At 42.1% G+C, this 25170-nt stretch overlaps 1 protein-coding gene across 4 annotated transcripts in view; it reads right to left on the bottom strand.

The window, feature by feature from the left end:
- SLC24A2 (solute carrier family 24 member 2) overlaps positions 1–25170 on the bottom strand; it is a 279753-nt gene that overhangs the window by 17758 nt on the left and 236825 nt on the right. For all 4 annotated transcript variants that reach the window (XM_043891283.1, XM_043891281.1, XM_043891280.1 and 1 more), the window contains one exon: positions 8363–8503. In XM_043891283.1, the coding sequence (XP_043747218.1) occupies positions 8363–8503 (141 nt within the window). The remainder of the gene's footprint in view (positions 1–8362; positions 8504–25170) is intronic.

The following is a 25170-nucleotide window of genomic DNA, read 5'->3' as shown; positions in this document are numbered from 1 at the left end:
TGGTCACAAGTCACTGTTTCAGGACCCTAGGTGTGACGAGGGTTTCATCTCCCATGGCCATGCTGTGTCACAGGGAAGAGAAGGGCCCCTCTTGTTTTGTGGGGCCACAAGTGTGGTTTGAGCAGCAGCCTGTCTTTAGCTTGATTCTGAACATCCTGGGAGGATACGGAGTACCATCTCCACACTTTATAACACGGTACACGGACTGGATATCCTGGGAGACTCCTTATTTCACAGACTGCCCCCTTTCCAGGTTAGTTAACATACTAAGTATGTAAATATTATTTTATTATTATTATTTAAGTTTTTGTAACTTTGCATATCTTTTCATTGATATAGTGTCACAAGTCAGAATCAAATTATTTCAACATATTTCTCATCCGAAAAATATCATCCCTGAACCATAAAACATTCCCGGTCAAGAGGCAGAAAATAAGTAATTGGATTAAAGATTTAAGGGAGCCAAGTTCAAATCAATGTATTAGTGGAAACCTCTGTAATTCAAAATTTGATGCTTCAGTTCAGTTCAGTTCAGCTCAGTTCAGTCGCTCAGTCGTGTCTGACTCTTTGTGACCCCATGAACTGCAGCACGCCAGGCCTCCCTTTCTATCACCAACTCCCAGAGTCCACCAAAACTCATGTCCATCGAGTCAGTGATGCCATCCAATCACCTCATCCTCTGTCGTCCCCTTCTCCTCCTGCCCTCAATCTTTCCCAGCATCAGGGTCTTTTCCAATGAGTCAGTTCTTCGCAGCAGGTGGCCAAAGTATTGGAGTTTCAATTCAGCTTCAACATCAGTCCTTCCAATGAACACCCAGGACTGATCTCTTTTAGGATGGACTGGTTGGATCTCCTTGCAGTCCAAGGGACTCTCAAGGTCTTCTCCAACACCACAGTTCAAAATCATCAATTCTTCGGTGCTCAGCTTTCTTTATAGTCCAACTCTCACATCCATACGTGACTACTGGCAAAACCACAGCCTGGACTCGACAGAACTTTGTTGACAAAGTTATGTCTCTGCTTTTTAATATGCTGTCTAGGTTGGTCATAACTTTCCTTCCAAGGAGTCAGCGTCTTTTAATTTCATGGCTGCAGTCACCATCTGCAGTGATTTTGGAGCCCAGAACAATAAAGTCTGACACTGTTTCCACTGTTTCCTCATATATTTGCTATGAAGTGATGGGACCGGATGCCATGATCTTAGTTTTCTGAATGTTGAGCTTTAAGCCAACTTTTTCACTCTCCTCTTTCACTTTCATCAGAGGTTCTTTAGTTCTTCTTCACTTTCTGCCATAAGGGTGGTGTCATCTGCATATCTGAGGTTATTGATATTTCTCCTGGCAATCTTGATTCCAGCTTGTGCTTCATCCAGCCCAGCGTTTCTCATGATGTACTCTGCATATAAGTTAAATAAGCAGGGTGACAATATATAGGCTTGACGTACTCCTTTTCCTATTTGGAACCAGTCTGTTGTTCTATGTCCAGTTCTAACTGTTGCTTCCTAACCTGCATACAGGTTTCTCAAGAGGCAGATCAGGTGGTCTGGTGTTCCCATCTCTTTCAGGATTTTCCACAGTTTATTGTGATCCACACAGTCAAAAGCTTTGGCATAGTCAATAAAGCAGAAGTAGATGTTTTTCTGGAACTCTCTCGCTTTTTCGATGATCCAGTGGATGTTGGCAATTTGATCTCTGGTTCCTCTGCCTTTTCTAAAACCAGTTTGAACATCTGAAGTTCATGGTTCACGTATTGCTGAAGCCTGGCTTGGAGAATTTTGAGCGTTACTTTACTAGCGTGTGAGATGAGTGCAATTGTGCGGTAGTTTGAGCATGCTTTGGCACTGCCTTTCTTTGGGACTGGAATGAAAACCGACCTTTTCCAGTCCTAATGGCCACTGCTGAATTTTCCAAATTTGCTGACATGTTGAGTGCAGCACTTTCACAGCATCATCTTTTACAAGTCTTAATCAAGAAGCTAACTAGTAATTATTGGACATATAAATGTACCTAGTGTTGGATTAGGGGCTCATTGAAAAAAACATTAAAAATAACTTTTCTTTGTAAAATTTCAGGTCTTCATCCTTAACTAGGGGTAGGAAAAGTCTGGGTACCTACTCTGTACCTAGATCTTGAACTAGACATGAAATTCAAATCTAGGTCTGTCTGACTCTATATAGCACATATTCTTAGATGTTAGGAATCCAGGTTATACTCATTCCTAAAGAAAGACAGGGCCAATAATGCTCAAAATATACCCAGCTTTGGACACTTAATGATCATTATCATCATAATACTAGCTTGTGCTCTGAATGTCAGAAAATAAAGAACATCAGGGAAATACAGACTAGCATTCCAGCTGTAGGACCATCTGCCTCACCCAGCCTCCATACAGTGCTTTCTTTGGAAGCATCAACTTTTCATGCATCAGCAGTTTGGTTAAGTGTTTCTGGACCATCACATTACCTTATCATTTCCAATTTCACAGCCCAGGTAATTCCTCCTTTCATTTTTTTCTGGTTATTCCTCTTCTTTGGACTCTATGGTCTCATTCCAGTTATCACTGCCGAGTAGGACCTGTACAGTTATTTAGTTACCAGTCTCATTGGAAGGCTTCTGTGGTGGTTCAGTGGGTAAAAGAATCTGCCTGCAATGCTGGAGACCTGGGTTCCATCCCTGGGTTGGGAAGATCCCCCGGAGAAGGGAATGGCAACCCACTCCAGTGTTCTTGCCTGGAGAATCCCTTGGGCAGAGATGCCTGGCAGGCTGCAGTCCACAGGGTCACACAGAGTTGGACACGACTGATCGACTAACACTAACATTTATTGCAAGGAAGAAAGAGCTCTTCAAGCCAAGGTCTGATGTGTCAATTTATGGTTTGTAATGGTGGCTCATTCTGACATCTGCTGGGATGGGCCTCACACCAATTAGCAGAAAGCAAATTGTGTCCATATGCTGGCCGGCACATGTGTCCATTTCGTTCCCAATGTAATGGTTTACTTGTATAATTGACAGCTAATGTTCTCATTAGAAGTTTTTAGTACATCAGAATGATACTTTCTTGGATTAGAAAACATTTCTGGACATTAGCTGGTTGCACAAATTGGCCATCTCTTTACTTATTTAAATTAAAAAAATATTCACCGAGCATCTCCTCTGTGCAAGGTTCTGGGGCATACATATTTAACAAAGTTCTTCAAAGCAATCCTGTTAAAGATTAAAAGTATGGTCTCTGGATTACTATGAATAGTAGTAATCCTTGCTCATCAATTACCAGCAATGGACAAATTATTGGACATCTCTCTAAGTCTCAGTTTCTGTAAAATGAGGGGAAAAACAATATCTAGTTGAATTGAGGATTTCATGCACATGAAATGTCTAGCAAACTCTGTGCATGGAACAAGTACTCAGATAGTAATGGGAGTTGTTATTAGATAATATTAACCTCAATTTGATTTTTAAGACATGAAAAAACTGAAACTCAGGGAGGTGAAAATGACCATAGACATCTGGCCTAGAGTCTTGGCTTTGCTTCTTATTAGCTGGTCTTGCTTGGACAGGTCACTCAAACTCTCAGGTCCTCAATCACTCCATCCTTGCTAGAACTGTCCTTGGTTCATAGTAGACACGTAATAAATACTTGGTGAATGAACTAATGCATGACAGAAACTGCAAAATCCTGGGTGAGTTCTAAGTATCGTCCTAGATCTGATGGGTCATGTTTTGATATCTCGTGAGATGCATTCCTGTTTTGGAAGAACACCCATCCTAGGCCATGAGAAAATATAACTTTGGAGGGGTCTTTGTTTCCTTTATTATTTTCAATTTTCATCAAAGACATATTCTTCATTAAGGTTGAATTTCAGTTCTTGGACTTTTAAATTAAGTCCATTAATTTAAGAAAACTATAAATGTGAAACCCACATTAATTATCTGACATGAAAGTATGCATAATGCAACAAACACTGTCATACAATTTGCATATAAATGAAGTGGAAATAAAAACAAGTGGAGGTATAATTTACTCTGAAACTAGATGTGTATACATTAAAAAAAGTCATGTTTTCATTGTAATTATTGTCAAGGTGTGGAATGTTCATCTCCATGGGTAAGTAAAAAACTACTCAGGAGACAGAGCTACCAGGCTCGGAGGAGTAGCAAGTGTCTCTTCTCTCCCTGGCTAATTTTTCAACAGGCCCTGTGGCAGGACATGAGGATAGTGGAAGACTGGAAAAAATGGCCACATCACTTTACAATTCCTTCCACAGAGAGGTAAAGTCTGTTTCCCAAGTCTTTGAGTCTGGGCTGGCCTTAGGCCTTGCTCTGGCCAATAGAATGTGGTAGAAATGACAGCAGGCAGACTCTAAACTAGATCTTTGCGGCTTTGTGGCTTTCATTCTCACTGCTCTTGGAACTTGGCCGTCATGTGAGTAAGCCCAGGCTAGACTGCTTAAGGACAGAAGACCATGTGGAACAGAATCAAGGTGTTCCAGCTAACATACCAACCTTCAGCTGTGTTAACTGAGAAGCAGAACTGTCAGGCCGAGCCTCAGCTACATCTCCAACTCGGAGGATTATGGGCTAAAAGAATACTTGTTGTTTTAAGTCACTAAGTTTTGGGGTGTTATACAACAAAAGCTAACTTATGCAAGATCAAACCTAATGAAACTCTCTTGAGCTGAGCATGAGCAAGAAGCTGCTTACTGGCCTTTGTACCAACCAGCGTGCTTTTTTTTGTTCGGCATTCCATATATGCAAAGAATGACCATGTAACTCAAGCTAGTATGCTCTGAGAGTAAACTGGAACTATCGTATTGATGGTTATCTATGTTTTCCTGAATCACAGAATGTTACAGCTGGCCGGAAATCTAGAGATCTTCCTCCATTCCTGCATTTCACAAAGGAGGAAATATGAGGTTGAGATTTGAGATGTGACTTTTCCATGATTGCACGATGCATGTGTCATGTGGGAAAAATCACTGTAGCCAAAATGGTAGCATGAGAATGCTCCAGAGTCAGGAGACCGGGGTTTGAGTCTAACTGCTCTCACTAGTAAGGCTGTGCAATCTGGCCCTGTAGTTCTATAGGGATGGGCTTTGTTTCCTCTACTGAGTTTAGAGCAACTTAAAAATGGGAACTGTGGGACTTCCCTGGAGGTCCAGTGGTTAAGACTCTGTACCTCCAGTGCAGGGGATGTGAGTTTGATCCCTGGTCGGGGAACTAAGATCCCACATGCCAGCGTGGTGTGGCCAAAACAAAAAAAAAAAAAAGAGGAATTGTGATTGATGTGACTTTATGTCTCTTTTAGGGCATAAAGCCTGATGCCTGGCATATAATATATGTTCAATAAATATTTTCTGAGGAAATCTACAAACATCCAAGTTTCTACCTAAGAGTCTCATTTCTGCTTGGAATAGCACATGGTATACTCAGAAAAAGAAAAAAACCCAGTCCATCCAGCGATGGCCCTTGGGGGTACAGTGAGGGAAAATCCCACTGGCCACCCCAGCACACATTGTAGGGGCTGGCTCCTGTGGGGTACCGCTCAGCAAATTACCAGTGAGCGGCACTGCACGGGGAGTATCCTGTTTAGCTGCATCTGCTTGCTTTGCACCCTGGGGATTATGGCATCAGCTAGAGCAGGTCTAACTATAGCCATGGTGAAGTCCTATTTGTGGTCCAGGAGTCCCTGGTTGAGAACGCTGATCTTCCCTAACAGCTTCCTTGACTCGGATCACAGACAGAATGAGTACTCTGTCAGCCTTTGCTCCGAGTCCCACCCAGCCCTGAGGTTCCAGGACCTTAGGTCGCTGGCAGCCTCCTCCCATTCCTGCACGTCTTCCTGATGGCTCCAGCCGTTGTGCACTGACATTGATCACTCTTTTCTTTCCAAGTTATTTTAAAAATTATTATTAAATTAACAAATCGATGTAGAATTGATTTACAATATGTTTCAAGTGTACAGTACAGTGATTCAGTCCTATATATATATACATATATATACACACACACACACACACTATGTGTACATATTCTTCAGATTTTCTTCCCTTATAGGTTATTATAAGACACTGATTCTATTTCTCTGTGCTATACAGTAGGTCCATGTTGGTTATCTACTTTATAACATTGATCAGTCTTATTAGTGAACCAGGCCCCTCTGCTCTGGGCCATATCACACTAGACCTGCTGTGGGGATTTAGAAAATCTTGTCTGTCTCCTTCATTTTCCTCCCTGAGCTAAGCAAAAGCTTTGAGCTAACTAGCAGAGAAATGATGACAGAGAGGGAGAGAGAGGCAATGAGTGAGTGAGCGCATGTGAGCACGTACATCTCAGATATGTCCTTGTGATGGGAGCCAAGAAGAAACTGAACGCATTCCAGCTATTTGGCTGCAGGTTTCCAGGAAGCCAAGCCTTTGTATCAAGCAGATGCTCTGTAACAGCATCTTGAACAAAGAAACCTAGATAGTGCTTTAAATGAGCCACACCTGCTACATTCACCCTTTCCTAGCAGACGTCTAATGCCAGGGGTCTTTACGCTGGGGTCATTCCTGGCCTGTACTTGATAAGACAAGGCTCTCTGTCAGGTTGGCTTATTTCTGGGTCAGAACAGAGTAATGAGACAGGATGCTTCTCCAGTCTTTCTCAAATGAGGAAAGTGGGATCATAGCGGGGCTTTTGAAGAAGGATGCTAAATTATGCTGGATGTTATTACAGTATTCTATTCCAAATGCTTTTAGAAATGTTTTTGTATTTTTACCTTCTGGCACCAAGAAATATGAGGAAGAGCCCAAGCTGTGTGGTCACATGGGCCTGGGTGTGAATCTCAGCTCCATGCCCTAGGAAGTGACCAGGCATGAGCTAGTTAACTCCTTTTGCCTAAGTTCCTTTCTACTTATGCATATATATATATATATATATATAAAATTAGTAGATATACACTTTTGTTGAATGAGTACATGTGTGAAGGCCCGTAATATAAAAGGGGAGCTGTTTCTCTTTATTTTTAAATTTCTCATTAGTTCTTTCACCCAGTGGCCCAAGAACCCAGTTTGACAACACTGGAGGGGATGTTCTTTTAAGCTGATCTACATTCAGACTGTACTTTGCTGATTATAAGATGGTATTGTGTTCATAGCACCCAGTACATAATAGTGGAAGATAATAATATTGATTATGGTAATGATAATCCTGGAGGGAGCAGATCAGACATGTACGCGTTTATACCACATGAATGCATTGCTTTATTTTTTGAATTGAATGAGTAATTTGTGTACACAAATAGTCAACAAAATGTAAGTCACCCTTCTACCTCAGACCTTCATTTCCCCTTTGCAGAGACAATCACTGTGGTAGTTTTAAAACATGGTTGCAAATTCTTTGAAATTGCTGCCATCAAGGGTGTCATGTGCTGTAGGACACTGATAAATATTTTGTTGCCCTAGACAGATTTATGATCGCTCTGACTAGTAGGGTTCAGTGGAGGTGACTCTATGTGACTGCTGAGGCTAGATTAACTAGAGACCAAGGAGTGTCTCCTTGTGTGGCAAGAACACTGACTCTTGGAGCCTGGACCTCTTATGTAAGACAACTGACTACCTTGATGCTGACATATAGTGAGGAACCCCAGTCACACAGTAGGTTCTCTAGGAGACGATCCCGACTGAGCCCAGACTTTGAATCATCTCTGCTCAGGTGCCAGAAACACGAGTGAAGAAATCTCCAGATAGTTCTCCTGCTGCTGCTGCTAAGTCGCTTCAGTCGTGTCCGACTCTTGACCCCATAGATGGCAGCCCGCCGGGCTTCTCTGTCCCTGGGATTCTCCAAGAAAGAATACTGGAGTGGGTTGCCATTTCCTTCTCCAGTGCATGAAAGTGAAAAGTGAAAGTGAAGTCGCTTAGTCGTGTCTGACTCTTTGCGACCACATGGACTGTAGTCTACCAGGCTCCTCCATCCATGGGATTTTCCAGGCAAGAGTACTGGAGTGGGTTGCCATTTCCTGCTCCACTGGATAGTTCTAGGCCCCAGTCATCTGAGCCTTCCCAGCTGAGGCCACAGACATTCTGCAACAGACCAGACATCCCCAGTGTGCCCATTTGAATCCCTGATCCACAGGATCCATGAGCAAACTAACGTGGTTGTCATTTCACACCACTAAGTTTGGGGGGTGGTTCATTATGTAGATTTGCTAACCAGAACAATCACTATTATGGTGCATCTGTCCAGAGAAATTTCAAGCACATATATACATACGCACGTGTATATGTCATCCTTTCTTCCTTCCCTTTTAGAAGCAGGCTCTTGTTATATGCTGTGTCCCCCTCCTCCCCCGACAAGAAATTAAAAAAAATAAAAGCTTTACTTACAGGTTTTCGAACATCAGGTAAGGTAATCCAGAGAGGAAATACTATGGGGAGAACAATTAGGAATGTGACTTGTTTGCGTGGATCAGAAGGCCAGGCCAGGCTGAGAGGCTGGTCCTCTTCATCTTCACCCGTCTCTGTGGTCTGTTGTAGAAACAGATAAAAAAATAAACAAAAAAGACAATAACATCCTCAGGCCACAAAGCAAGGAGGGAATCTCCGGATCCCACTAGGAACTTTCTTGGGTCATCTCAGCTGCTTTCATCCATGGACTTTTTAGGTCTATTAGAGAATCCCATCTGTCATAGTCTGAATCTCAGGAACAAGAAATACATTGCTCAGCCATGAGGATTTAAGAACTTCCTTTCCTTTTTATCTTCCCTGGTGGCTCAGACGGTAAAGTGTCTGCCTACAATGTGGGAGCCCCGGGTTCTATCCCTACGTCAGGAAGATCCCCTGGAGAAGGAAATGGCAACCCGCTCCAGGACTCTTGCCAGGAAAATCCCATGGATGGAGGAGCCTAGTGGGCTACAGTCCATGGGGTCGCAAAGAGTCAGGCACGACTGAGTGACTTCACTTCACTTCACTTTCCTTTCCCTGAATATTCTCTAGTTTCCTGAATTGATAATTTCAACTGGAGTGAATTACAGCTCCGATCCACAAACTTCATAGGAGAAACCACATCTGCATAGCAAAAGACCCCAATTATGCAAATCTATGTTGCATTTGCAGGTTTCCCCTGCTGAATGCAACATATATTTGGCTCAGTGGTAAAAGAATCCTCGGGTTCCATCCTGGGTTGGGAAGATCCCCTGGAGAAGGGCATGGCAACCCACTCCAGTATTCTTGCCCGGAGAATCCCATGGACAGAGGAGCCTGGCGGGCTACAGTCCACGGGGTGGCAAATAACTGGACATGACTTAGTGACTAAACAACAATGTTGCATTCGCAGAGAAGTAAGAGAATGGAAGTAAGAGGTGCTAAACCTGTGGGTGTGGAGTGCACAGGGCCGCAGAGCTAGGGGGTAAATCTCAGTGTTTCTGTCCAGGCAGCAAGCAGCCTGTGTTTTATTTGCTGCCTGCTGAAGCCAGCAGCTTTTGAACTCCCAGAGCAAAAAGGGGCAGAAGACAGAACAGGGCCTGGCAGGATGACCATTAGCCTGTCAGATGGACCCTCCAAACCTCCAACACAGTACTGCAGATAGCATCCATCACTCCCTTCCCTGCTTGTTTAAAAATGAAAGTGTAGCAGGCAGGACCATGCGTCAGATCTAAAAATATCAACAGGAATTTTCCACTGATGCTTCCTTTTGAGACCACATAAATAAGCCGCACAGCTCCTGCTCCCCTGTATCCCCCACCTGGGACTCTTGCTTCCAGTATCCTGGAGTATTTCAAGCAGTAGCAATGAATCCCACCAGCACCTCTCCCTAGGGAGGTAGTAGGTGGGCCAGTCTCAGGCCATGTGGTCTACAGGAAAAGCATGCGACTAGAGAGAGGAATGAGTGTGACACCCGACTTGCTACCGTGTTATGTTTACTTATCTATAATGCATACCCTAATACTGCCAAAAGGATTTTTAGTGGCTTACACAATTACCCTCACTTTCTCTCCAGGAGTTGAAACAAATAATTAAAAAAGCTTATCTTAAGCCATACTGAAAAAGGTTCTTTCTATATGAGTGTATGTCCTTGGCAGCAGGTGAAAGAATTTTAAACACCAAATACAAGGGAATTAAGAGGATTAGGTAATAAGGCAGAATTAGGAAGTTGGTGCACATTATTTGGGTTATCTGGATCTTCATTAAATACGCTTCTTATGTTCTCCATCTCTTTGTTCTGCAATATGTTGGAAAACGAGGATCTAAAATCAGTCATCTACGTTTCCACCTTAGGAAACGAGAAAAGGAAGCACAAATTAGATCCAAAGTAAGCAGGAGAAAAGAGAGAATAAAAATCAGAGAAGAAATCAATGACACTGAAAACAGGAGGTCAACAGAGAAAGTCAACAAAAGCAAAAGCCGTTTCTTTTGCCACGTAGGGTTCATCCACCGTTTCCTTTACCCATCCCTAGGGCTCCTACCCCTGACAGAAGCTTGGGCGTGCTGTTCCTGGGTCCTCTTCTGAGCCACCTCCACCTTCTCCCAGAAGATGCAGCAGATGTAGCAAATATCACTCCCTATAGGGTTCACCCAGCCTCCCAAGGGGTCAGTTGACTACATGAATAATCTCTGTATAATGAGACCAGTGAAGACTAGAAAAGAGGTGCATGTTAACTGTTCTCTTCCAGATATGATCTTTCTTGTTTTAATCCAAATGAATGACCTTCTGCTCCCCATCTGGGAGATGCCTCAGGAATAGGGAGGATCATGGGAGAGTTGAGACCTTACATCACACATAATAAGTACCCTGTCTCATGCAAGGTGAGTGGTTTTATTCAGACAGAGAGGAGTCTAGCACTTCTTTGAAGACCCATCAATCTGATCTGGTGAGGTCATCAAGCTCCTCCCCCTTCCAGAATGGACACTCCCCCCCACCCCCCACCCCCACCCCACAGTCAGGTCCCCCATTGCCATCTGCAATCTAGAAACTTCTCTCTAAACTCTAAGTTAACCTTTTTTTCAGAGAAAAAAGCAAAAGCAACTCTTTATGACTCATATCATTTTAATGACACCAACAGATGGTGACATTTCATCAATAACCCTTCTGCTTATAACCTACGGATTAGCTCCTTTCTCCATCTGCCAAAGTCACCAGGCAGACAGTGCCACCAGCAAATAGTGGAAAATAATTGTCTGTTTAGATGCATAAGCTCTAAACACACTACCGTCCAACGCAAACAATTAGCTATATTGTACGGCTTCCAAAAGCTACATTTAAGGTGGCCGTTGCTAGGGCAGAAATGGACAAGGAGAAGATGCTGGGTCTCAGGCTACACAAACAGTGCTCTCTGTGGGGACATCATGGCCTCTTGTGGATGAAGCTTGCCATAGATAGAAGTTCAGGGGCCCAGAACCCTGCAGAGGATTTGAGAGGTACCCAGGGAACAAGGCTGTCAGCATGTCTTAGGGGAAATTCTCTGTGTCTTTTTGCCAAGTGCTATCTCACTCTGGTTCAATGGGTGACAGCTTGCAAGCTAGTTAGAAAAGTGGGAAAAAAGTACTGTTCCAAGTCTGGGGCTTGTTTTGCCTTTGCCCAAGCTGGGGCCGCTGGCATGATCATTTGTCTCAACCCCAGGAGAGGCTGGGCAGTGATTTTCCAGTTTTTCCTGGAGTTGTGGCATCCTGGCTTTGACCTTGCAATAACCCATCCTTACCTCCTAAAAGTTCTGTAGCATATCCAGAGAAAATGCAAAAATGATCCAGAAAGAAAAAGTCAACTGTCTTGTGATAGAAGGGTTTAGAATGGTGTAAGATCTGGGGTCTCTGTAGAATCCCTAGAATTATGCAAAATCAGGGCAGCAATTACTGATTTTGCAAGCCCTGACACAGGCTTCCCAGGTGGGGCTAGTGGGTAAAGGACCCTCCTGCCAATGTAGGAGATGCAAGAGATGTGGGTTTGATCCCTGGGTCAGGAAGATCCCCTGGAGGAGGGCACAGCAACCCACTCCAGTATTCAAGCCTGGAGAATCCCACGGACAGAGGAACCTGGTGGGCTACAGTCCATGGGGTTGCAAAGAGTCGGACACAACACAACAATCCCTGACATGGAAAACCTGAGGCTAAAACACGTGGCTCTAAGTTTCCACACAGTGACGCTCTGGTTGTCCAATCTTGAAGAAGCCAGTGCAGCCTGGCAGGAGGAGTAGGTGGTGGAGGATCAAGAGATTTGAATTTCGAGTCAAATTTGGAGGGACAGAACAAACAGCACCAAAGAATTTATTCTTTATCTATTATGAGGATGCTGGCAAATGACACAGCAAGAGCTTCTGATTGTTCTCTAGTATATATTCTGCCTCTTACGGATTGAATTGTGTCTTTTCCAAACTCCTGTGTTGAAGTCCCAGCCCCCAGGACCTTAGCTGCGACTGGAGACAAGGCCCTTAAAAAGGTGATTAGGTTAAAATGAGACCATTATGATGGGTCTTAACCCATTGCGACTGGTATCCTTATAATAGGAGGTTAGGACTCAGAGAGATACCAGGGATATGCATGCTCGGAGGAAAGACCATGTGAGGACAAGGCAAGAAGGCAGCCAACCGTCAGGAGAGGGGCCTCAGCGGAAAACGACCTCTGGACACCTTGATCTTGGATGTTCAGCCTCCAGAACTGTGAGGAAATAAATTTCTGTGCTTTAAGCCACCTGGCCTCTGATTTTTTTTTTTTTTTAATGGCAGCTCTAGAAACCTAACATATTGCCCTTGTGCTTTAGAGAAGGCCTCCTTTTACCTGGGCCTGGAATAAAGTCTCTATTTCCAACCTTTCTTGTAGCAAGGTGTTGTCATGGGATTAAGTTCTGGCCAATGAGATGGAATGGGAAGTATCTTCTGCAACTTCTGGGATGTGTCTTTAAAGGGTGGAGGTGTATCCTTCATCACTCATTCCTCCTTCTGACTGCCAGGAATGGGGATATTTTGGCCAGGATCTGAACAGTCGTCTTGGACCCACAGGTGGAGAAAAAGTATAAAAGGATCTGACTTTTGACACCCATCAAGAGCCATTCTGGCCCTGGGCTGCCTATAAAGACTTGGGAGAGACATAAAATTCTATCTCATTTAAGTCACTGTCATTTTGGGCTTTTGGTTGCTAACGGTGGAACCTTATCCTAGCTGATCCGGTGGCCTCTTTATGAGGAATCAAGGGAGAAAAATCTTTCACATCTCAGCACTAGGAAAATTCATGCTTCTTCTAGAAACTTTGAGACATCTGTGAATCAGGGAAATGATGCTATTTATTTCTTTGCACTGGGGAGTTCAGAGGCAAATTTGTAACCCCTGACCAGCAACCACAGCACTGGGATCTGAGCTCACCTTAGTCTAGTCTTTTCTAGTCTAGTCTTACTGATACATTTCCCCCTATCTTTTCCATCCTGTGCTGCATTTTTCTCAAAATAGTCATTTTATCCTTTTTTTCATCAGATGTATTTTGCAAGCAGCTCCAAATCTTTGTGAAGCAAGGTGGGACAGACCTAGAAATACAACTCTGCAGTGATCCTACAGAATTTTGGGGAGAGAGAGAGAGAGAGGAGAAGAGACAGAGGTGAGATGTTACTCTATGTGACAACATTGTGATAAATGGACAACTACCTTCTTGGATTCATTTATCAATACTGAAGGTTGGAATCTAGAGGTCTGACTATCAGAATACCTACCTACAGTTAGACAAGAACAGTTCCAGGGGTCAGCACCTATTGGGAGGTCTCTGGAGCAAGCAACTTAGTTTTATTTTCCTTTATCTAGTGAATGGGCGGGATGGCAGCAGTCTGTCTTGTTTGTGGTCTAGTAGCATGAGGATTTGTTCAGCTTCTTTGCACGTGATTCTTGTACTACTTCCACTTGTACCTGGTCTGGATGGTTTGCCCCAGCATAATTGTCAGGTTTCCAGTGGAGGGGCCTGGGCTGGATTCGTTAGTCCAGTAGCTGCTTCTCCAGCCAGAAAAATATTTCTTGGAAGCAACACAATTTCTTGTTTTTATCTGCGAAGGGCACTGTGCAGAATTCCAGTGTGAAGGTGAGCCCACTTTAATGCAATCTCTGTTAGCAGAGAATTAAAATGAACGCCCGGGAGGCATCTGAAAATAGGCCATCTTTGAGTTCAGTTTTATTGATCGGTAATAACATCTCATCTCCAGTTCACATGGAGCAGTCTCAGAGGATAACCTGAACCTGCCTCGCTCTCAACTTGGTGGGGGTTCGATTGTCCTTTAACCCCCACAAAAGGGCCACTCAGTTCAGCACTACAGAATGCCACCTCTTTTCACTGGAAAGTCCCTTCAGTGGGGCATGATGCTCGATAAAGTACAAGGCCAGTACTTTCATATCTATGTAGAAACAGAATTCATTTATGCTAAAACACTGGGCCAAGGTCAAGCTGGGGGCAGGTGAAGATTTATAGTGATTTGTAGTGTAGTAGCGTTAGTCACTCAGTAATGTCTGACTCTTTGCAACCCCATGGACTGTAGCCCGCTAGGCCCCTCTGTGCATGGAATTTTCCAGGGAAGAATACTGGAGTGGGTTGCCATTCCCTTCTCCAGGAAGTGATTTGTACTTCTACTTAAAAAGAATAGTCCCTAATACATTTATTATTGCTGCTGATTCTATAATATATCTGTAGGAAAAAACCCTCAGTTATACCTCTACATTGTACAGCCACACAGGTGCCCACATGAATGATCAAGCAGGGCAAAGCTCATGGAGTGTGGTGCATGCTACAAATCCCCAACAGGGTCCCCAGGGGCGGGGAGTGGGAAAAACTATCCATAAAAACATTCATCGAGCCTGAGACATGAGGCTGGGCGGGTGAGTGCATCAAGAATATTAAAAGTGTCACCCTCAACAAAAGCCACTAATAAAACAAGTGAAATATCTAGGCAACATGGGAGGCATTCATCTATAGACTGGGGCAATCACAGGATGCACAGTACCTGAAAGAGACCAGGGGATCAGCAAACGTTAATCCTCTTCCTTTCTGTCCTTAATCTCATCTCTGCAACTAACTAGCTGTGTGCCCTCAGGCAAGTCAACGGAAATGCTGGAATAGAGAAAGAACACATCCATACCACCTGCAAGGCATCTGGACCTGATGTACCTCACCCCTTTATAGGCCCCCAAAGTCCTTTAAAACCTTGTCATTGTGAAGCAGAGTTTGTTTGTCCCCTGCATTGTTTTAATGTGGGACTACCTTCCTGTCCAAGAATTTGTCATTCATTTCCATCATATGGACACTGAATGATCATGAAAGACAAGCTGCAATCATAGACCTCTGCAATCATTTAGTAGAGGAGCTTTAGGGCCCCAGAATCTCAGAGGAGCCCCGGGTCATTGAGCCCACCCCCATTACTTGAGGACCCTAAGATGAAATGATATGCAGAAAGAAGGAAGGTCACAGTGCCAGGTTCCTTTCACACCCAACCCAAGGCTCTTCCAAATACCACATGGCCTTCCCTCCTCACTCCTAAAAAACAGGTATGAATGTGCTTTATGTTCAATTACACCTGGCTTCTCAGATTTTCGAAGTAAATCAAATCTACTGAAATAGCAATGCTAGCTATGACAAACACTAAGCATGTAATTGACATAATTTTGTTTGATTTTCTTGAGCTTAATTTCTGGTGGTTTGGATGGCCCACTTTCTTGAAAAAGCTGATCAGAAACACCTGATTCTTAGGTGCACTCTTTTTCTTGAGTCTGCTATGGATGGGATATTTGTGTCCCTCCAAAATTCGTATGATGAAACCCTAACCCCCACAGTGATGTTGTTCAGAGGTGGAGTCTTGGGGAGGTGATCAGGTCAGGGTGGCGGAGGCTTCATGACTGGGATTAGCGTCCTTATACATAACTGGGAAGCTAGCTTGCCCTTCTGCCATATGAGGACATACTGACTAAATGTCCTTTTACGATCCAGGAAGCAGGCTGCAACAGCCACCTAATCTTGGACTTCTCAGCCTCCCAAATTGTAAGAAATAAATTTCCATTAGTCAGCTACACAGTCTGTGGCATTTTTCTTATAGCATCCAAGGCAGCTTTGAAGGGGAAATGAAGGGCAGATTTGGGAGTGTGTGTGGGAGTGTGTGGGGCCACTGTGATGCTCTCTTCCCTCCTCTACCTCCTTGAGCGACATCTCCAAAGAGCCAGGTACAAATTTAGAAGAAAGTCAGAAAGATAATAACAAGTATCGTATATTAACACATGTATGTGGAATCTAGAAAAATGGTACAGATGAACCTATTTGCAAAGCAGAAACAAAGACACAGACATAGAGAACAAATGTATGGACACCAAGGGGGGAAAGGAGGGGTGGGATGAATTGGGAGACTGGGATTGACGTATATACACTGCTATGTATAAAACAGATAATTAATGAGAACCCACTGTATATCACAGGGAACTCTACTCAATGCTCTGTGGTGATCTAGATGGGAAGGAAACCCAAAAAAAGGGTACACACACACACACACACACACACACACACACACACATCCATATAGCTGATGTACTTTGCGGCAGAAACTTACACAATATTGTAAAGCAACTATACTGCAATAATTTTTTTTTTTACAAAAGAAATGTGGGTACTGATAAGATATTAATGAATGTCAGAACTCCAAATACAGGTGAAAAAGAAAGACTTGTCCTTTAGCATCTCTGTCCAAGAAAAATGTGCAGAAATTTAGCTCAGGTTTGAGACAGGATGCGGTGATAGGCAAGCACACCGAAATGAGGGCTTGAGATTTTATGGGCATTTCATTGCTTGATGTCACCCCTGATTCTCATAACGGTGGATAATCCTGTACTGGCTACTTCTAAAATGAATATCTAGGGGACACTGGAGGAGATGGATTAAGCCCTTTACAATCATAAACTTTCCTGAGGCTCACTTTAGCAAGCAATGAAACAGGAGGCGGGTTATTTCCAGACTCCAGCATTCCATGTTCAAAGGCCAGTGGAACCTCAGGGGAAGAATATGCCCAACAAAACAGCATCATCTTGGAACAGGGATGATGTGCTTCTCGTCCTATATCTGTCCTCTTTCATTATTGAAGCATTAAGAACACTCTCTTTGACAGAGGTGGCATGTTTTACTTTTCCAATTAGGTTTCCTTGGGAACCGATGGAAAGGTGTGTGCGTGGGATGCTCCTAGAGAGAGAAGAAATCTTCCAAGTGTCTTACCAAATGAAGGGAGTGTTGGAGAAGGGATTAATAGACAAAGAAGACCCACTTGTGCTCCAGGACATTCTTTTACGACGTGACTGCTGTTATGTAAAATTAATTGAGATAATCTAGGAAGAGCACTTGGAACTGTGTTTGGCACACAGTAAATACTCAGGAAATGTTAGTTAGTTATTACTATTATTGTTAATAAATGGTTAGGAGAATAACTTCTTCAAAGATGTCCAGAAGAAAGAAGTTTGACTTGGTGAATTATAATACTTCCAAGCCGTAAAATTCTATAATTCAATTTTTTCATGTGAAAGTGGAAACTGCAATAATTGTGTTTCCCCATATATCCATTCATCCAACACTTATTGAGCATTCATTGACTGCAATGATGTCAACAATCTAATTTACTTTCCTGTTTGGTAAGAGGAATAAATAGAAGACCTTTGTAAATAAGATGAAAGGGAAAATTCCACAGCCCTAAGGAGAAAACGCTCTTTTATTTCAGTAGATAGGCTGTAAGCAGAGTTTTCATCTGAAACAAAACTTTCAAGCAGACTCATAATATTGTGACACCTTGATTCTGTGTTTCGTGCAGAGCTAAAAACAATACTAGAGTTGGAGCTCTCAAAGGTAAAATTACCAAAAATGCACAGTCATACTTTAATACAGTGAAAGGCTCCGAAATCAACATCTATTTGGCAAGTAGAAGGTGCCAAAAAACATTCCATGAAGTGATTTACTACTAAGGAAATCTATTAAAAATGAGATTTTTAAAAATAATAAATATCCATATGGCCACTGTATTAGTCTGCTTGGGCCACCACAACAAACACCATAGACTAGGTGGCTTGAGCAACAGAAACTTATTATAAACTCCCAGCATAAATACCAGCTGGCTCAGGGACAGTAAGTGGTTTTCATCTTATCTTCATTTTTGTTTTCCTAAACTGGTTGGCCAATTAGTGTGGTCAACATACCAGCAGCTTTCACTTTGTTTATTACAGAACTAGAATGTCATGATTGAAATTCAAAAGACCAACCCATAAAAATCTTCACTACTAGGTTGTGGATCATTTTGGTCTTACAGACCTAAAGACCTATTGTCAAAACCTCTAAGTGACACAAGGGAAAATGGATTTTGGGGACCCCAGAGCTATTGTTCAGGGCTTGCCAAACAAGGTGTGTATGAGTCATTTTGAGAGCAAACTCAGAGTTCTGGAACGGGTCAGCAAAGGGCTATAAGGACAATTTTATTTGTCATTTGCCTTTCCTGTTTAAAAAGGGAATAAAAACAGGATAGCCAGGAAGAAGAAAGTCTCTTAGACACAATGATGAAAAATCAGAGTTGCATTTGGAAAAATTCAGTTACTCAACTCAAAGATGAGTCCTTACTGACTCTTATGGGCAGAGTGTTGTGTCCCTCCAAAACTCATATGTGGTACTGGAGAAGACTCTTGAGAGCCTCTTGGACAGCAAGAGGCTGTCATTCCTAAAGGAAATCAACCCTGAGTACTCATTGGAAGGACTGATGATGAGGCTGAAGCTCCAATACTTTGGTCACCTGATGAGAAGAGTTGATTAATTGGAAAAGACCCTAATGCTGGGAAAGATTGAAGGCAGGAGGAGAAGGAGGCGACAGAGGATGAGATGGTTAGATGGCATCATTGACTCAATGGACATGAGTTTGAGGAAACTGCAGGAGTTGGCAATGGACAGGGAGGCCTGGCACACTGCAGTCCATGGGGTTGCAGAGTCAGGCATGACTGAGTGACTGAACTGAACTGAGACCTACTGAATCAGAAACTTGGGGGTGGGTTGGGCAATCTGGCTTTCATCAAGCCAGGTGATTCTGATGCAGGCTCAAACTTGAGGACCATGGCCCAGCCTCATTACTAGCAGCTGGGGGAGTGACTGAGCACCCAGTGAGCAGTTAAGCATTACTTTGCTAACAAAGGTCCATCTAGTCAAGGCTATGTTTTTTCCAGTAGTCATGTATGAATGTGAGAGTTGGACTATAAAGAAAGCTGAGCACAGAAGAATTGATGATTTTGAATTGTGGTGCTGGAGAAGATTCCTGAGGGTCCCTTGAACTGCAAGGAGATCCAACCAGTTCATCCTAAAGGAGATCAGTCCTGGGTGTTCATTGGAAAGACTGATGTTGAAGCTGAAACTCCAATACTTTGGCCACCTGATGTGAAGAACTGACTCATTTGAAAAGACCCTGATGCTGGGGAAGATTGAAGACAGGAGGAGAAGGGGACGACAGAGGATGAGATGGTTGAATGACATCACCGACTCAATGGACATGAGTTTAAGTAAACTCTGGGAGTTGGTGATGGACAGGCAGGCCTGGTGTGCTGCAGTCCATAGGGTCGCAAAGAGCTGGACACGACTGAGTGACTGAACTGAACTGAGGTCATAGGAGTGAGACCCTGATCCTATGGGATTAGTGTCCTTGTGAGAAGAGACACCAGACAGCACTTCTCTACTTCTTGTTCTCTCCACCCACACTCCTCACCCTTTTGTGTATGCAAGGCTCTATGAGGACAAAGAGAGAAGACAGCCAACTACACGCCAGGAAGAGAGCCCTTGCCAGAAACTGAATTGGCTGAAACCTTGATCTTAGACTTCCAGCTTCCAGGACTAGAAGAAAATAAATTTCTACTGTTTAAGCTGCCCAGTCTATGATTTTTTTGTTATGGCAGCCCAAGCAGACTGATACACACCTTTTTAAAGTATCTTAATTTTGAATTTTTTTTTTTTTTTGCTTTAAAAGAAATCATCATGTTCACTTGCTAGAATTTATTTGACATTAATTTTTATTGGAGCATAGTTGCTTTATAATGTTGTATAATTCTTTCTTTAGTGGTGACTTCTTTATTTTTTAAATTTATTTTAACTGGAGGGTAATTGCTTTAAAATGTTGTGCTGGTTTCTGTTGTACAACAACAACATGAGTCAGCCATAAGTACACATGTGTCCCCTCTGTCCTGAGCATTTCTCCCGGCTCCCCATCACACCCCTCCAGGTCAACACAGAGCACTGAGCTGAGTTCCCTGAGCTATATAGTTGCTTCCTGCTGGCTATCTATTTTACCCATGGTAGTGTATATATGCCAGTGCTACTCTCTCAATTCGTCCCCTCCTCTCCTACTGTGTCCGAATGTTCCCTATACTCATATCTCTATTTCTGCCATGCAAATAGATTCATCAGTACCATTTTTCTAGATTCCATATATATGCATTAATATATGATATTTGTTTTTCTCCTTCTGATTTATTTCACTTTGTATAACAGGCTCTATGTTCATCCACCTCACTACAACTGACTCAAATTCGTTCCTTTTTATGGCTGAGTAAATAATCCCTTTTCCACTCATTCTTTACTGAGTCTTTGAGAAATCTCTTTATTTTTGTTCCCTGAGTTTTTCAGTGTCTTTGCCCTTGTACTATTTACCAATATCCTTCATTCTCTTGACTCCACTCTTATCTCTATGTTTCTATCACTTATCTCTTTCCAAGAGATAAATCAAGAAGAGGTCAGTAACAAAGCATCTCTTTTGGGAAGGCAGCACCATCCTGAGATATCTGAATTGTCTTCTGAGTAGACATCCTGAACCAACAGAAAACATTTAAATGTCATACAGATTTTTAAAAAAGTGATTAATCTCAGCCTGTCTATCAGTAGGAAATAAGTCACCCCTCCTTAAAATACCATTTTATGGTTTGTTTTACATATAGATGGAAAAAAAAAAAACTAGCATCAAGAATTTAGCATATCAAACACAAAATGATAAGCTTTCACTCAGCAATGGCAACCTGAAAACACTTTATCTGTTTTTCCATGACTTTGAATTGAAACCAAGATTTCAAAATATTTTGCTGTGAGTGATGAAGCTGTCTGGACCCAAGTTTCCCATGAAGCCAAGAAACCATTTTATATTAATGTAAAATGGCATTTGGAGCGTCTGGTGAAATATAATTACTTTCCTTCACTTTGCATTTTGCCCAAATAATTCTGAGGTGCAACCTACAGACAAGATGGATTTCTTTCGGTACTGCTGCTATAAATTGGTTTTTGTATAGTTTTCATGGGCTTTGTAAATCCTGCTGATCCAAATCATAGAAGATTTGTCAACATAAAAGCTACTGAAGAATCATAAGAAATAATTCAAAAGTTATTCACATTGTTTTATCATCAATTGGATTACAGTTATTCACAGGACCAGTGATATTAATGTCAGTTTTTTTTCAGGGTGGCAATGGAGTTTTTTTCTTTTTATTAATAGTCAGCCCTTAATGTATCTTATGTGAATAATTAATAGACTTTCTTTAAACTCCTTCAGAAAGCACAATGACAAATGGTGTTATTAACAGTAACATTCTAAGTGAAGTTATTATTCTCTGTCAATATTCAAGTTTAGGCAGAAACTCAAGAGTCAGACCTATCTATTTCATTTTAACTGTGTTCAAAAGGCCTCTGTGTGGATCTTAAGCAGTTGGTAAATATTGTACAGGTCATCTGATATTGAAACTGGATCTCAACTTTTCCTTAAAAAATAAATGTATAGATTGAGAGGAAAAAAGCGTTATCTCCTTAGAAATGGAACCCATGTACTATGGCCTGGTAGATAAAACACTAATTTTTGCCTTTCTTCTGTATAGTGTGTACTAGGTTTTCTCGGATACTAATAAGTTTTTTTTTTCTAAGGCAATCATAGATCTAACATGGCTTGGACCTTGAAAACTCCAGTCTGACGAAGAATCTTTGACTATTGTTTTCCTTTCATACTTAGGTCTTGCCCTCTCTCCCCAGCACTTCCCCGTGCTCCTTTTTCACCAAAACTTCCTTTTCCTGAGTGCCAGAATGCTCTTAGGTTTCATCAATGTTTTGAGAGATTGAATAATCTCATTAACAGTGGGAAATTTGGCCCTTAGCTGTTTATAAACTTTCAAAATGGTTGACCTGGCCTTTACACCATAATCATTTAGAAGAGATACTTGCTCTTTGAATAACAGGAAGGTTTGAGGTTTGAAAACTCTCTGTTAAACATTGCTGGGACTTCCCTGGTGGTCCAGTGGTTAAGACTCTGAGCTCCCAATGCAGGGGGTACAGGTTCTATCATCCCTGGTTGAGGGACTAAGGTCCCACATGCCACTCGGCATGACCAAACAAACAAACAAACCCCAAAAATCTTATCATTGCGAAGAAAGTAAACATTTTCTAACTAAAGGTAATACTTTAGGAAGAGACACACCATGTGGACTCTGGATACCAGCTGCTTGGATAATCTTGGAAGTCCTTATCAGAGCTAACGTCATGGACCAATGTTCATTATGAAGTCTTTCTGCGGAGCTTTAAAATCATAGCTATAACTTTAAAAGACAACAATAATGCATTTTAGTTTTCTTAAGAGAAACCTAAGATTACAATCATGTCCATAATCTTTCTCTACTCACCCTTTACTTAGTCACCCAAACATTTTAACCAGCACTATAAGAGCAGATCTTAAAAACCAGATTGAGTTTAGGTGAAGACCAGCGCTAGGCTGGGAAGAAATAAGTTAGAGCTGAAATTCCAGAGGGAGAAAGGAAGGGTTTAATATAGTAAGATACTATTTCAGTTGTAAAGTGAGAAAAAAAAGAAGAAAAATGGGCATTTTATCCATTATCTACCTAAATATCTATCTGGTTGTCTATCTATACAAGTGTCTGTGTGTGTGTGTGTGTGTGTATGTGTATTCTCTTTTCCTAGGGATGTGGTAATCTTAAATAAGTCTGTTTGCCCACTGCTGCAACTAGGCAACTCTTAACCAAAGCAAAGACAATTTAGATTTCCCTAAGGACAGACAGAAATCTTAGAGGCCAAATGAAATAAAAGCTGCAACATATAAAAAGCATAATACATGAAGAAAGAGTTAAATTTTCAGATTTCAGAATCTAAGAAATTTGCAAGGCCTTTCTCTTTCTCCCTTCCCACTGTGAGCAGGTATATAAAGTGTCTGGATGTGTTATGCCTGGAGGACCATGATGAGGAAAGGCAGGAGCTTCCCTGAGCACGCCGGCCATGCGCCATCACCTGGCTGTTGTCCGTTGTTGTTATTGTGCAGTTGCTAAGTTGTGTCCAACTCTTTGTGACCCCATGGGCTGCAGCATGCCAGTCTTCCCTGTCCTTCCCTATCTCCCAGAGTTTGCTCAAACTCATGTCCATTGAGTTGGTGATATCATCTTGGCAAAATTAAAATGTAAGAAAATGCTGGGTTCTAGGTGGGAGAGAATATATTTTAGAATTGTCTTTAAAACGTGGATAAACGCCCAACATTGAAAATTTGGAAGGTCGGTAAATTCTCAGTGACAGCTCAACTCAGTTGTGTTAGAATCAACAGCATTCTATCAGCAGGCCTTGGGAGAAGATAATTAGCACTAAGCCATTTGAGAAGTCAAATTATTTCTTGGTTCCACAAAATTTACAAATGAAGAAGTGCTCACAGAGTGCTCTTTTAGAGTGCTCTTCATTGCCAGTGTAAAGTCTGGACATAAGGAAGTTCTCAGAGATGACGTGTCAATGTAAAATTAGTTCACTTGTAAATACGGTTTTGAAAACAGCAGGTTCATTAGATGAGATGGGTTAAACTCTCAGGAGAGTATCAGTGGTGAGTGTGTGGTGTGTGGGCTCATCATTTCCATTAATAAAGTTGGGAGGCACACTTCATTCCTCCTGGAGCTTGATAAAAATACAACTGGGAAAGAAAGAAAATTCAACAGTAAAAAGGCACAGAGCTCTTTCTGTGAAACTGTCCTTTGGGTGGCCAGAGTGTCCTGATTTCACACCTTTTTTTCTGATTCGAGAATCACAGCTCTAATTTACCTTGCTACTTAGTCATTCCAGCCTGGAAACCTCAGCATCACCCACAACTGCTTTTTCTTGTTCACTCTCTATGACTAACTTATTAAATGGTCTCAATGCTTCCTCAGAAACAGCTCTCATATCCAGTCACTGTCAGCCATGCTACAATTCATAGTTGGTCTGAGGCCTTGTCATCTGGGCTACTTAACAGACATTTTAAAGACAGTTTTACAAGTACTGCTAATAATGACAAACAATTGTGCAGTGCTTATTGTTCGCCAAGAACTGTTCTATGAGCATTCTAGTCTCACAGCAATGCTGTGAAATAGGATAGTATCCTTGTTTCAGAGAGAAGAAATATGGGAACAGAGAGGTTAAGTAACTCATCCAAAGTCACACAGCTGGGGAGTGGCCAATCTTGGATTTGAACTCATGTGGTCTGTCTTCAGAGACTTTTCTCTTAAAGGACTAATGCATACTGTTTCTGTTTTAATTTAACCCATTACTAGTTTTAGCTGTTGCATTTTTGGGGAATAGGTAAAACAGTTAACTGGTTCAAAATTCAAAAGCTACAGAAGGCTACATACTGAAAAATGCATGCAGAAGTCTCCCCCTCACCCCAGTTCCCTACCGCAGACTGCTGTTGTGTAGGAATCAGCCAGTTTCTTCAACAAAATCCAAAGCAAATGCTTCCACATCACTATGTTATTTCCTTTCTTTTCCCCCTCTTACAGAGAGTACACTGGATGAATTTGGCATGTTGCCTTTTCCACTTAACATATATTGAAGATCATTCCATATAAGTGCATGAAGAGCTTCCTTGTTATTTTTTTCTTTTTCTTTTTTTGGGTAAAGACTACAGATGGTTGAAAAGAGGGGTGGGCAAGCTTTTCCTGAAAAGGGCCAGATAGTAAATATTTTAGGCTTTATGGGCCTTATGGTCTCTGTCACATATGCTGCTGCTGCTTTTATCTAAAGCTTCAAGAAGATAAAAACATTCTTATCTCAGGGGTCGTTCAAAAACAGGCTGCAGGCCAGATCTGGCTACAGATCACAGTTTGCTAGGACTTTCCTGATGGCTCAGAGGGTAAAGAATTCGCCTGTAATGTGGGAGACATGGGTTTGATCCCTGGGTTGGGAAGATTCCC

This window comes from Cervus elaphus, chromosome 29 (genome assembly GCF_910594005.1).
Source record: "Cervus elaphus chromosome 29, mCerEla1.1, whole genome shotgun sequence".
Taxonomy (NCBI): Eukaryota; Metazoa; Chordata; class Mammalia; order Artiodactyla; family Cervidae; genus Cervus; species Cervus elaphus.
The sequence above is the reverse complement of the archived record's forward strand: the minus strand, read 5'-3'. Positions and strand labels throughout refer to the sequence as shown.